A 14521-nucleotide genomic window follows, 5' to 3' on the forward strand; every position below is an offset into this window, starting at 1 on the left:
AGGTTTGACCTCTCCAAGTAACTGGCTGTGGGGCAGATTGCACTTCCAGCCTGAATACACTAACTCACATATAGCAATGCTATGTATGAAATGACCTACAGAAACCATATATAAAACAAGAAATGACATTGGTACCAAGGTAGCCTCATAATGACACATACAACTCCATAGTAATATTTATAATATTTATTTATTTAGGCCTCACAAAGTTGTCTAGAATAGCCTGGCCTAGTCGTGTATGGATATTTTGTTGTATTTTATTCTCTTTTACCCTCTATCGGCCTACAATGCAGGGATTCAAGTTTTCCGTCGCTACGACGGATTTCCGTCAACTGGATGTTCGTTTGGACGGATTTCCGTCCGTATAATTTACGTCAATTAATTCACAATTTTTACATTCCAACTCAACACAAATCGAGAGCACTCCTGGTCATGAGAAGGTGACAAGAGGTGTTTGGTGTACGGATTTAGTTATACACTCCACCACTGGTGTGATAGGCCTACAACAGATTCACTCATCAGTAGTTTTGAGCCATCCCCGTTCTTCCAAAAAAAAAAAAAAAGAAGTACAGCACCAGCGGTGAACAATTCGGTGGCGGTGCAGCGCGAGAGACTAAAAAAAAAAAAATAGCCAACATTGTTGCTGATGGCAGAAAAGAAAATAAGTGTAATACTATGTCTTTAAAGTGCAATGACAATCGTTAAACGAGTTGGACTGAGATTCCAATATGGGCTAATAATGCATATGCATGGAATGCATAGCTGGAAGAAGGTAGGACACGTTTCCATTATCGTTGCACCTGCCGGGGCAGATTGTTAGAAAAAAAGAATAGTGTACTTCGACTGCGCATGATGTCTTTTTCATGAAGGGTTTGCATTTTAAGCATTGTGGCTTTTACTAACATTATTCATAGCCCCAATGGGACGGCTATCATTGGCAGCTAGCTAGGATACCACGCGTTTCATCCTCAAAGTTTAGCGCGTTTGACTGGCTGCGTAAAAGGGCTATGATAGAACTAGCTCTAGTTGTCTTTCTGACAACGGATACTTTACTGTCTCATCTGTAATCATAGCAGATTAACTTTGTTGTTGCCGATATATTCAAGAAATAAGTTAAACATGGGTTGCATTTTACAGGAGTCTGTTGCTATCCCAGGCAGAGCCAATATTTTATGCCACGTCTTGTTCTGGGAAGCAGTGTCCTGATGGGTGGACTCATATGGTCGATAAATGCCGTTTCGATGTTTGTTTCACTTTCAAGGCTTGTTGTTGGCTATTGTTTGATGCTATTTTTGCTAACTGGAATAGTGTGCAGCAACAGTTGTGTGTGCGTGCTTGTTTTTGAGTGGCTCAACGTCTGTGTCCATCTTCTCGGACTATGCGTTTCGTTTGAGTTCAGTTATTTGCGCACTGCGCACAGGGCTGATGGGTGGGCGATTTGCCTTGATTCGAGTGGAAAGTTGCGCGACAAGCTTGGGAAAGTGTGTTACATTTGTTAAACGATAGACGTCTGGCTGTGACTGTGTCGTGTCTGCGTGCGTCGTGTCAGCTTGTATGAGAGAACACGAGTGCGTGCAGGAATTGGGGACGTTTTTTTATATATCAATGGTAAGCGTGTGCCTGGCACCGCACATCGAGAGGCAAAAAAGTAGCCATAGGTTTTCAAAACGGTAGAACACAGAGGCAGACTACCGTCCGCAACCCTGTTTGTAAACGTCAACAAGTTGTTCGTAACAGGATGAATAGTGAAAAATGGTGAAAAAAAACATACAAATAACCAACAACTAGTTTTCTCCCTCTGATTGCTATGACCAGACAGTGCATTGTTTTTTAAATGTAAGAAATACCAACTGCAAGCAATGCGCACCAGTGCTTTCACCAGAACAGTGTTTGCCCATTCTGATGTGAAAGACAAAATATACCATAGCCTGCTACTACTACAACAACACCAAAAAACCATAATGGGATCACTGTATCAACTCATTGCAATTCCAAGTCAATAATTCTGTGAGATCAGCTACCATTTTGAAGCAAAACTCATTGTGAATCCATTCTGCATAATGTTGTGAACAATTCATAAATAATGGGTAGAAATAAGAGGAAATAACCAAAACCTGCCCCAAATTGCAGTTCAGTGCAATCTGGTGGCCTAGGCTGCCCCCCTCTCCCTCTTTCCCTTTTTTTTGTATTTAGGAATTGGCATCTGAAAGCATAGCATTGTAGGCCTACATCTGATTGAGCACATCTGATTTAGTACCTACAGGTACATTCATATTGAGTGTATACAGACCTACTTAGTGTATAATGAATATTCATTGTTAATGTGAAGTGTAAAGTTTTATGTTGGTTGAAGCTCTGATTTTGTGGCAGTTTTTGGTATTACTAGCACCCTCAAGACATAGGCCTATTCTGCTCTAGGCGACTGCCCTGTCTGCCTATGTCTAGCGCTGGCTCTGAGCCTCTGACACCATTCCTTGCGTAAAACCAGTGTATATTTCGTTACGAGGGCAGAGCCTGGCTACATTGGTTTTCGTAGGGTTACGGAGTGATACTCGATCGGGTACCTAACCGGTAAAAAAGTTCAGTCAGATGACTTTTTTTTGCTTTAATCCCTGACAATGATGGACAACCTGAATTCATTAGTCTTCATTCCAGTGTCACATATTCCATGTGATTTTTTCCCCCTGTCTAATTCAACTAGGTGATTCTACAGATTTTTCAGGTGAACCCAGATCATTTGAAATGTGGTAGCCTTAGCCCACTGGACCATAACTGATGAATCTAGGTTGCCCATCACTAAAATGCAACATTGAGACATGACATGATCATGGACACTGTTGGGAAAGTTACTCAAAAACTGTAATGCACTACTTATTACATGTTACTGTCATTTAAAAGTAATGCCTTACATTACAACATTACTTTTTTTTTTTTTTAAAGTAAGGCATTACACTACTTTTGCATTACTTTTAGTTACTTTAGCCAAAATGACTGGAAATAAGGATTTGGCAATCTACAGTGCAAATCTATGAGGTTGCATGACTTTCACCTGCCATCCACAAGTCGTTTTGGAAGCCTGCAGACTGAAAACCAACATTTTCAGGAATTGCGTCTTACCCACATACAATAACATTGATTCACCAATACAATGATTAATCCTTTCTCTTCCTACCACACCTTACCATGCACCAGCGCCGTTTTTTATTTATTACGGACGCATGCAGCACAGGCTCTGTTTGCATTTGGCTGAAACATAAAGCCACCTCACTGCACTTCGAGTTTGAAAATTATTATTGATAAAAGAGCAGATGCATTGCTACAATAGGCCTATTTTGAATATTAATACAATGTGTTATATATACAATTATAAATTAATACAAGTGTATATATATATACAATGTGGGAAAATGTGTTATAAATGAACTTAATTATAGATGAAAAAAATGATTGCGAGGATACCAGCAAGCCTTTTCAATTTCCCTACTTTGACAGGCGAACGTATAATATTTTATTTTAAATGGATTTATTTCAATTTGAGTGATGTTTAGTTGAACAAAAGTGAGGGGAATGCAACATACTCCTCCCCCCCGTCGGATACGCCCCTGCCAGTGTCCCCGTCTCGTGCGAATGGGATGCATCCCCTCCTTTCCTGACTAATTTTTTTTGGTGCTATGGCACCTCTTCAAATGTTTCGTCAAATTGTTTGTACTGTTTTTCGACGTGGAAAGCGGTTTGGGTTTCAAGCACAGTGTGCATTTAGGCTAACTGAAATGTTCTTGGCGTCCTTATTTTCAATTAAGTCAAAGTAGTGGGCAGATACCCATCTTGAAAACGAGCAATCTGGATCTTCTGGTTTGGTCATCCTTTGTCAGCCTGCCATTTCGAGAGACGAAGCGTGAAAGAGAAAGTTCAATGTTCTGCGTAGAACTTTAAAATCTCTGTGCGAACGTATCAGATGCAATAGCTGATCTTGCGGTGATCCGCGAACATTGTATAAAGAAAACAAAATACCCACACAAAATGTAGGTAAAAAAAATGCGTTGTAATGTGGGCGTTACTTGCATTTTAACGAGGGCATATTACCGATTTTCCCCGCTGTAGTCCCTTAGGCCTATAGTATAGGTCCATATGTAAGTTTTGGAACATTTCATATAGACTTTTCCATTTGGCGTTTTTTTCACTTCTAGGACCACCCCGAATGCAAAGCCACCTGTTTCCATTTTTTCCTTGATATTTAGTGGCAAATCTAAGATGGCTGCCATTGTGTGTAAAAATTTCGCCATTAATGCCCTTTTTAAGGTTCAGTTGAATTTTTCTGATTTCCGGGGCAACATTGAATAGAATAACTTGTTTCCAATGTTTTTCTTCTTTTTTTCTTTTGCATATCTCGTATTTTTAAGTCTATAAAGCTATTGTGTTGACTTGTATTGGTAATATTTGTTACATAAATGTGAGTCAGCCATTACATTATATTAAATCAGTTACAAAATCCAAAATGGCTGACATTAATGGTGCTTTCAGGTCTATAAAGCCATTCATTTGTGAATTTAAGCAAGAAGATTCTGTGCAGGTCCAAATTATTGTTCAAACAAAAACAATGCTATGAATCACATCATATACAGCATCTATTTATGCAATGCTACCTGTACAGCAATATTGCACATTCACTGGATTGGCTGCCTGTATCAAGGCAAAGGCCTACAAAGTTGTTTCAGAGTCGGCTTCAGCTTATCTGAAGGCTATGAAACCTTATATTCTATCTGGGATGCTGCATTCCTCCAATGCCAACAATCTTGCCATGCTCTCTGCTCACAGAACTAGGCTCTTTGGCATGATAGTTAGAGCATATTCACAACTCTGATATGGCCTCCCCTTCAGTAAGCCGACCCATGTGCTTTACACACTTTGAACGTACCTCATATAACTTCCGACATACTTATATCATCCAAGCTGTCTAACATTATGCTTCACCCATCAGTAGCATCCATTGAGATCAAGTGTCTGTGGGTCTGTTGTATGGCTCATCCAGTTGGCCTCTGTTGGCCTCACGGCAAGTCATCCCAATTTTGAAGCCATTTGTAGTAAAGAAGAGGAGCCTTCTGTAATTTGAACCCAGAACCCAAGTACCTAAGTCAAGACTCCAGGGGGCGTGGCTGTCCTCCCTGCTGGTTCCTTGGTCTGTCCATATGTGTTTCATATGCAAGATTATTGGCAGGTGTGCTGACTACTGATTGCTCATGAGTGGAGATGGTGTAGCTACAGGTGCACCAAACTCCTTTAAAAACCAGTCTGCTCTCACACACAGCAGAGCAACGGGGCAAGAGGGCAACTTGGTCTTTGGTGCAAGATTCTGGGTTGTTTGAGCATGATTCTAAACATGTTTTTTGACAGCTGCAGCAAAGAAAGTGTTCATTAGCATGACAGTCCGAGCACACCCACGATCCTAGTAATGGCCACACTATCATACACACCTTTGTGAGACCTTTGCCATCATGAGGTATAGGTGGCACAAGTGTGAATCTTAATTAGAATGAAATGAAATGTGTCTCCCTCAATGATGACATTATTTTCTATAATATCTGGAATTCCATGAAGGTGGTCCTCCTGCCCATTCTTTTGGATAGTTGTTCTATGAAATTAATCAATAGGATTTTCTTTTACCTCTTGATCAGTCTAGAGAGTTTACGGTAGTTGGAGGCAACTGGCCTACCTTTTGAAACTAGCTAATTGCAAGAAAACATTTGTGCACAAGCTGTGTGTCACCCCAAATTTCAAATGCACTTCCTCTGAGACAGGCAACTTGTGATGGACAGTCAGGTCTCCACTCCTGTCTTGAATCCTATCTGCACCTCCTGCTAGGCTATTGAGAAACTTGTCAAGTGCCTACAAGCAACACTTCAAACTAAAGTAAGTTCAGGTATAGATGAGATACAGGATGTTTGCTATTGCAGGGGTTATTGGATGCCATGTTGAATTTTGACAACAGATGAAATAAACATTGATAACATATATTAATGTACAGTCACTCGTTCATTCATCCACTAATTAATCAATTTGATAAAAAAATACTTTTGTAACGCGTTATTCCCAAAGCTGATCATAGAGTTAATCTTGATGTGAATCAGCAGAAAAGGTATGTGGGCCTTGGCTGCATTGACCTGGAATAACACATGCAATGCTCTGCTGGAGTTAAGGCCCACACAAATTTTGTCATCTGTCTTTGCCTTTAATCTTCTCTAGCCTTTTTCATCTACCATATTCTCACAAACTTGCTTCGTTTTATCTAAGCTTCGTCTATAGTTGTTTTTTGGTTTATTTCACCTCTTTCAAATATCTGCTTTGCGCACAATGCACTTGGCTGCGACCAATATTCAGGAATTTCCATAGTAACTCATTGATTATGAATGTTTGCATGTCGGCATGTTGCTGACAGAAGTGCTCGAATGGTTTTCTGCCTACTAGCTCCTTCATTTAAAAAAGAGACAGGACACACGCTCTAGCACGTAGTGTGCCCATGCCATAGTGTGTTGCCACTTTACGCCTCCGTTCTAATATTCTTGCGTTGTGTAGGCTTCTACGTCAGGTGCGTAGTGTAGCCTATAACGCAAAAGCAATGTTGATGACATTCAAGCTTAATTTAAATGCCGGCCCCAGTAAAACTGTGTGTTGTATGTTACGGGATTTTAATGTTTCAATGACTCATCATTTCATGACGCTAAGGGCAGGTGGTAAAATCAGGACATGTCCCAGGAAATACGGTCAGTTGGTCACCCTATATTAACCCTTATTAACCATTTTGATGTTCACAATTTGTCCGGCAGGTTCGTATCCCTCAAGTCTGGTTGTGCCCACACCAGATCCGCCTACTATCACACCTTTTTCCCAGGCGGGTAGGTTGTTCTTCTGCCTGTCACAAGAATGCATCATGTTCAAGGTCGTCCACCAGCGCACGAAAATGTCAAAAATGGTATTAGCATTAGTAATGCTAGTACCGAGACAGTCCAGAATATAAGACAAACACCCCTTTAACAGGTTATTTTTTGCAAGGTTTTAAATGACTATGAAAACTTTTCAAATATCTGCTTTGCGCACAATGCACTCGGCTGCGACCAATATTCAGGAATTTCCATAGTAACTCATTCATTATGAATGTTTGCATGTCGGCATGTTGCTGACAGAAGTGCTCAAATGGTTTTCTGCCTACTAGCTCCTTCATTTAAAAAAGAGACAGGACACACGCTCTAGCACGTAGTGTGCCCATGCCGTAGTGTGTTGCCACTTTACGCCTCCGTTCTAATATTCTTGCGTTGTGTAGGCTTCTACGTCAGGTGCGTAGTGTAGCCTATAACGCAAAAGCAATGTTGATGACATTCAAGCTTAATTTAAATGCCGGCTCCAGTAAAACTGTGTGTTGTATGTTACGGGATTTTAATGTTTCAATGACTCATCATTTCATGACGCTAAGTACAGGTGGTAAAATCAGGACATGTCCCAGGAAATACGGTCAGTTGGTCACCCTATATTAACCCTTATTAACCATTTTGATGTTCACAATTTGTCCGGCAGGTTCGTATCCCTCAAGTCTGGTTGTGCCCACACCAGATCCGCCTACTATCACACCTTTTTCCCAGGCGGGTAGGTTGTTCTTCTGCCTGTCACAAGAATGCATCATGTTCAAGGTCGTCCACCAGTGCACGAAAATGTCAAAAATGGTATTAGCATTAGTAATGCTAGTACCGAGACAGTCCAGAATATAAGACAAACACCCCTTTAACAGGTTATTTTTTGCAAGGTTTTAAATGACTATGAAAACTACCTACAGTATGTTAAAATGCTGTTTATAAATTGTTTCATATTTCAATAGAACACATACATACCAGTAGTATAATTCCTCACTTTGAGGTTAGGCTACCAGACAGGCAGAGTTCACTTGTGCACACAGATGATCATTGAATGGATGAAAACAGCATCCAAAACTTCATTTTGCACTCTTAAGTTTCAACTGGTTACATGGTCATTGAAAACAACGAAAAATGTCCTGTTGACTTTCAAAAGTGAATTTAAATGAAGCTCAGCGATTGAATGTTATTTTTTCCCTTCATGCTTTGTCCACACGGCACTGACATTGACAGCTGATAGATGTTCGACATGCATAACGTACAACAAGAATAGAATCCTCAAATTTGATGTAGATGAAACCATTTATTGACCTCTCCATTGTTGAGTGTTTTGGCATTTGATGAGAAGCATGAATAATTTAGTTCAAGTCAAAACATTAATTTTAGTGCTATTTTGTGTACTCTGTAAAAAAATAAGACGACCTCCCTTTTTAAAGCACTATTTTTTATGACAAGAGCCCTGTCTTACGTATGCCAATACGGTGGTAGTAGTAGTAGTAGTAGTAGTAGTAGTAGTAAGGGAAATGATTTAGCCAGACAGGAATAGGTGCATAGGATGTTTTTTGTATTATCCACTTGAGTGCTATATCCCCCATAGAGCAAACTGTGGGCATGAGTTTGACGGTGTTGTCAGCTGAGCGTCTGAATGAGACTGTGGTTGAGGAGCAGGTCCTAACCCAGGTGAGTAAATCAGCCCTACTGTCTAGTCATGTGTTGGCGACGCCCTCTGTGCGCTAGGTCACATGGTTGTTTCACTACTAGGAAGAGTTAACCACATGCTCATAACTCAACCTCTTTTTTTCAGCTCAGAGAGTTCTTGAGAGAGCGTGGAATAGACGTGTCTTGGATACGTGTGCGAAGGATGACTGAGAAACAGCCCTGAAGGAGAGGGAAGAGAGGAAGAAAAGAGAGAGGAGAAGATGGAGAGAGAGAGAGAGAGAGAGAGAGAGAGTAAAGGATGAAGAGTGAAGAAAGGAAGAGCAGGGCGAGGAAGAGGAAGGCTACACATTCAACACATGGAGTACTTCATCAGAGTTTTCACTCAGAGCAATCTCGGGTCTCATTGTGTCTGATATACTCTATTACTTATAATCTAATTATAATTACGTACAATCTGTCAGAAAATCATAAAATACTGCAACATGCAGCTGTACTAGTACTACAACTGGGGTGCTACAGCCCCCCCCAGAGGTCGTTGGGGAGCCCCAGGGGGACATTGAAAAGGATGCAGATGATTGGGGGCGGGGCTTAGTTCAAAAAAGGTTAAGAACCACAGGGTTAATCCTTTCGGGCAAAACATTGTGTGTTTATGTACTGTACATAAACACATCAGTCTATACCAGGGGTGTCAAACATACGGCCCGCGGGACGCATCCGGCCCGCCAGAGGGTTCCATCCGGCCCGGATGTAAAAAAAAAAAAAAAAAAAATTTTTTTTTTTTTTTTTTACTTTTTTTTTTTTTCTCAATGAAATAACCGAAATGCGCAATTACGCCAATCGGGACAAAATCGAGACCTGCATGACATTAACCCAATGGTCCCTCTGTTATACTGTACGGTATATATGTAGTAAAGTGCACATCACACTTCTATTATAAATGGTGAACTTGTACTGTAACAGGCATTTAATAAAGATCATATACTGTATTATAGACCTCATATATAGAGATAAAATGTCAATACTTCTTATTCGTATTGTATTGGTATTGGTTGTAATTAAATAATAAATATAATTGGATTTGTATTGGTTCCTATTAAGCTGAAACTGGAAACGGGACGTTAGAATGCGTGAAAATGCAGGAAATTACATCTAAGAAATACAACATTTTCTGGGGGAAACCCCCAGACCCCCTGCAAAAATGAACGGTCCCATATTTAATTCATTGACGGTTGGCAATGAATGAATGAAGTCAAGGAAATGTTGCATAGGATTTTCAGTATTGCATTGCTTTCTACATATTCAACACATTTAAAACGTGATAGTACTGAACACTAATCCTCTGCTTTACGTTTTTTTTGCGATGATGTTACTAATGCGGCCCACTTGAGGTCCACATGGGTAGTATGCGGCCCCCAGACCAAAATGAGTTTGACACCCCTGGTCTATACAATAGCCTATATATAGTGTGAATACTTCATTGTAAAGGTGAACTGAAGGTCAGAGAAGGTTTTGCAATGATGTTCATTGAAACTGTGATGCCTATTCCCAAATTTGTTCTATTTGTGAATATTTCTTAAATAATAAACTAACATTTATTAGCATGACCAAAGTACAAAACGTTTTACAGCTAAAAATGTCTATTTCTGGAAATTAAAAATGGCGGAGATGGAGAAGATCCATCCTTTCATGTATGAAGAGTGCAATTTTTACCAGTCATAACGACTTTGATGGTGGTGATAAGTATCCGTGCAAAATGTAACATTCGTGAATGGGCAGCATGAATTGTGCATAGCAACTGCTAAACATAGGCCTATTTCACAGTGCACCTTTAAATGTTTTGTTTTATAAAATGAAAGTACCTATATATTCTTAATTTTCTTTTTAAGTGCTAAATCCCTTAAGGCAGCATGTGATTTGTAATGTGTTTCTGATTTTATCTTTTATATACATCACGAATGGAACACCTGTTGTACTCATGCTCACCTAATAGACCACGACTGGCAGTGGTTGTGGTGGGAAAGAAAGTGGTCTTGACTAGTGGTAAACTGCATGAGATCCAGAGCTTGGTTATGCAGGATGTTAGTATATTATTTGTTATCTTAGTAGAGTAGAGTAGAGTAGCCTACTTCTATTAATCTCAAATTAAATTAAGGTGTTTGTCACCTTACATAAATAGGCTACACAAATACAGAAACATACACAAAGACCCAATGCATATGATTGCACAATGCAGTAAACATACAGCACACTTAAGTTCAGTAATCAGCCTTACATCAGTTCACACACACACACACACACACACACACACACACACACACACACACACACACACAGAATCACTCACTCACTCACTCTCTCCCTGTCTCTATCTTTCTATCTGTCTCTCTGTCTCTGTCTCTCTCTGTCTCTCTCTCTCTCTGTCTCTCTCTGTCTCTCTCTGTCTCTCTCTCACACACACACACACACACACACACACACACACAGTTAGAGTGTGTTAGAGTGCCTTCCAATACAGTCCAGCTGGTCTCAGTTCTAGAATCTGAACCTGTGGTCTCTGATTGCTCATGGGCTGAAGGGCTCCATAAGAGCATAGGCAGCCAATTACTGAGTAAGACAATGTCACTACGCAAGGTGGATATAAATCAAAATAATAGAACAAAGAGTGGCTTAACCAGCAAAGACACTGCTGTTGGATTTAATGAAACATTGCAGCCTCTCTTGATTTTCTTCTGTTCACTATGCAACGTGATATACATCCAGATAACATTTAAAAAGTGGCTTTAAGTGATATAATATGAGCTGTCTGTAAGAGGAATCGCCATATATAGTGTACTTGTACATGTAAACAGAAATTAATAAAAAAGTGGCATACATACGCTGTCAAATACCTTCAAACGTTTCTGATTGTCTTCTTCAACTAATAAGCCAGGGGTGTGTTTCCTGAAAGCGTAGTTGTTAGCCAGTTAGCAACTTGTGTACTTGCCAATGGGAAATTGCATTGCAAACAACAAAGTAGCTAACGTGGTTAGCAACTGTAGTTTTGAGAAACGCACTCCTGATCATCTGATAGGTCATAGATTCTTTGTCACTGTTGTTTCTTTATTTAGTTGTATTAGATAGCCTACCGTCTTGCCTGCTTGGTAGCACTCTATATGTCCAGGAAATCAGGGAAGCCTGCAGGGTTATACTGAAGTCAGAAAAGTAAAGTAGTGGAATGCGGAAAAATAGGGGATGATTCTTGAAACCTAAATGCCTGCCTTAGCCTGAAAGTTCACCTTACGACAACACATAGGCCTATTGTGTGTTTATGTACATGTATAAATAAGTGTATCTGTGTATTTCATTGATGACTTGACTATTGTCTACACTTTATAAAATACAAATGCTTAAATGACTTAAAATCTCTGGATGTGTAAAATGGGGAGTGTAATATTGGCATCTTATGGCAAGTCCTATTAATCTGATGGCAAATGGTTCTTTAAAACGTTCACGCACACGCACGCACACACACATGCGCGCACACACACACATGCGCGCACACACACACATGCGCGCGCGCACGCACACACACACACACACACACACACACACACACACACACACACACACACACACACACACACACACGAATTTGAGACGATTCGTGTAATGAATTGTTGAGAGGGGACCATTCGAACAAAACGTTGGACCATTAGTAGAAGGCATGGGGCGTTTCGTGCAGTACCTGAGGATTTTTCGTCGAAGACCTAAGGACGTTACGTTCAACCCATGCAGACCTTTCGTTTAACTGGGCAGATGTTTAGTTTAGTCTGCCTATTTTATTAGCCTATTATTTTTATATTTTATCAAACTTGTGTGCCTACCACCACAATGCAATGAAAACAAAAATCGAACCGTGTATAAAGTGCGTGCGTGCGTCTCTATTTTTTTATTATTAATTTTTCATTTTAGTTCAGTTTTTTATCATTAGGCCATTTCATAGCCTATTTTATAAATATACTATATCGTAGCGGACTGCCTCTGCCTCCTCCGGAGTGAGATAGCAGCGTTACCCCCTGTGCACTACATCTGTCTATATACTGTATATATCTGAGTTATTTCTAATGTGTTGGTTACTGATTTGTATTCATTTTTGGAAAGGTAAAGGCAGTCTTATTGTTGCCTAGCTGGCGCCCATGTCATAACTTAAAACAGTCGGTTGCACCGCCGCTACAATACCGACGAAATGTTTTAAAATGTAGGCTTACAACAGTAATTTAAAGGTAGGCCTAAGGGATAATGTATTGTCCCACATGACTATAAGAAAATATTGCCTATACGGGACGAATAAGACCCCCGATGCCGAAGGCAGAGAGCTGTTATTCCGCTCCGAAGGAAATATATTTCCGTAGTCATGTGGACAATACATTATCCCGCTTATCCCGCCTTTACCAACATTAGAAAGCATAAAATACACAGTTAACCAGTAGTTTATAGTAACAGGTTTATTGCCATTTTATAGCGTGCGCAAAGAAAGATAGAAAAGAAAGATGTAAAAAGATATAAAAAGAAAGAAAGGAGTTGCACACTGGAGCTGAATGCAGAATCAAAAGCTGCCATTTACAATTGTCCTAAGACGTCAAACTGGTCCTGGATTAACGCATCACTGTTACGTTATTTGTTCTACTGTACGCATCTAGGCCTATATTTGTTATAAAAACAGATATCTTAGAATGAAGTCTTATGAATGGTCCACCATGCTTAATTCCATAAAGCATGCCAAATGAACTTGAAAGAAATGCGAAATGAAAACAGCGTGTCAATGCAAGCTCTTTTTTTTTAAATCATAAATACAGTATGAAATAGTGACGTGAGCTGTTCCAAATTGAGAACAAGCGCACAAGTCTGCAAACAAGGGTTTTGCAAAAGTGCACTACTAAAAATAAGACAAGATATTCGTTGTGATGATCTGAGTTATTTCTAATGTGTTGGTCACTGATTTGTATTCATTTTTGGAAAGGTAACGGCAGTCTTATTGCTGCCTGACTGGCGCCCATCTCATAACTTAAAACTAAAGTCGGTTGCACCGCTACAATATCGACGATTTTTTTTTAAATGTAGGCCTAGAACAGCTTTAAAGGTAAGGGATAATGTATTGTCCACACGCAGTGGTAGAACGCAGGTACACTGTGTGCAGAATTATTAGGCAAACACGTTTTTTGACCATATTGTCCATTTTATGCGTATTTCCCGCCACCAACCTTTATGAACATGAACACCTATTGGATTTAAGCATTCCAGATCATGCATATGTGTATAATAAGATGGGGTGTGATCAAAGGAGCCCAACACCCAATATCGGGTGTGCATAATTATTAGGCAACTTTGCTTTCTTCTGGGAAAATGGGCCACAAAATAGATCTAACAAACTCTGAAAAGTCTATAAACAATTTTGAAGTCTTCCAGAGGGATGTGGCTCTCTTGAAATTGGCAAGACGTTGGTCACGTTAGCACAGAAGTATCAAATGCACCGTTACAAAGTCATCAGTCTCACATGAAATGTCACTGCCAAAAATTGAGAAGAATTTAAGGTGAAACTACAAGAAAATTATTACCCTGCAGTGCTATCATATTCCAGAATGCAAACTTACATCAGGTGTCCAGAAGAAAAGGTTGTTGAGAACTCAGAGACATAGCAAAGGTAAGAAGGGATGACACCAGACAACCATTTAACAAGTTAATTAAGTCAAGACTGGGTCAAGAAATATCCTAGGACAGAGTTTTTAAAGGTATTATGGACTGGTGAAAGTGACTATTGACAGACAGGGTGGATGAGCCCATAGCTGGATCTGTGAGGGGAAAGTTTGCAACTTTCAAGAAGACAATGGTATTTATGCAGTATTCTGCTGGCATTTGAGTAGAACCAAAGAGGCTTGAGACAAGAGGGCTTACTCACGTCATAACAGCGTAGTAGGAAATGATGG

The 14521-nt window shown here is 39.9% G+C and overlaps 2 protein-coding genes across 3 annotated transcripts in view; both read left to right on the forward strand.

Annotated features, from left to right (window-relative positions):
• LOC134439068 (sushi, nidogen and EGF-like domain-containing protein 1) overlaps positions 1–10834 on the forward strand; it is a 40889-nt gene extending 30055 nt beyond the window's left edge. For both annotated transcript variants that reach the window (XM_063188896.1, XM_063188905.1), the window contains 4 exons: positions 6822–6890; positions 7567–7635; positions 8497–8579; positions 8704–10834. In XM_063188896.1, the coding sequence (XP_063044966.1) occupies positions 6822–6890; positions 7567–7635; positions 8497–8579; positions 8704–8781 (299 nt within the window). In that variant the 3' untranslated portion in view covers positions 8782–10834. The remainder of the gene's footprint in view (positions 1–6821; positions 6891–7566; positions 7636–8496; positions 8580–8703) is intronic.
• The window catches only part of LOC134439079 (sushi, nidogen and EGF-like domain-containing protein 1), an 83485-nt gene that overhangs the window by 33013 nt on the left and 35951 nt on the right, over positions 1–14521 (forward strand). The window lies entirely within an intron of this gene.

Source organism: Engraulis encrasicolus, chromosome 2, assembly GCF_034702125.1.
Source record: "Engraulis encrasicolus isolate BLACKSEA-1 chromosome 2, IST_EnEncr_1.0, whole genome shotgun sequence".
NCBI classification, from domain to species: Eukaryota; Metazoa; Chordata; class Actinopteri; order Clupeiformes; family Engraulidae; genus Engraulis; species Engraulis encrasicolus.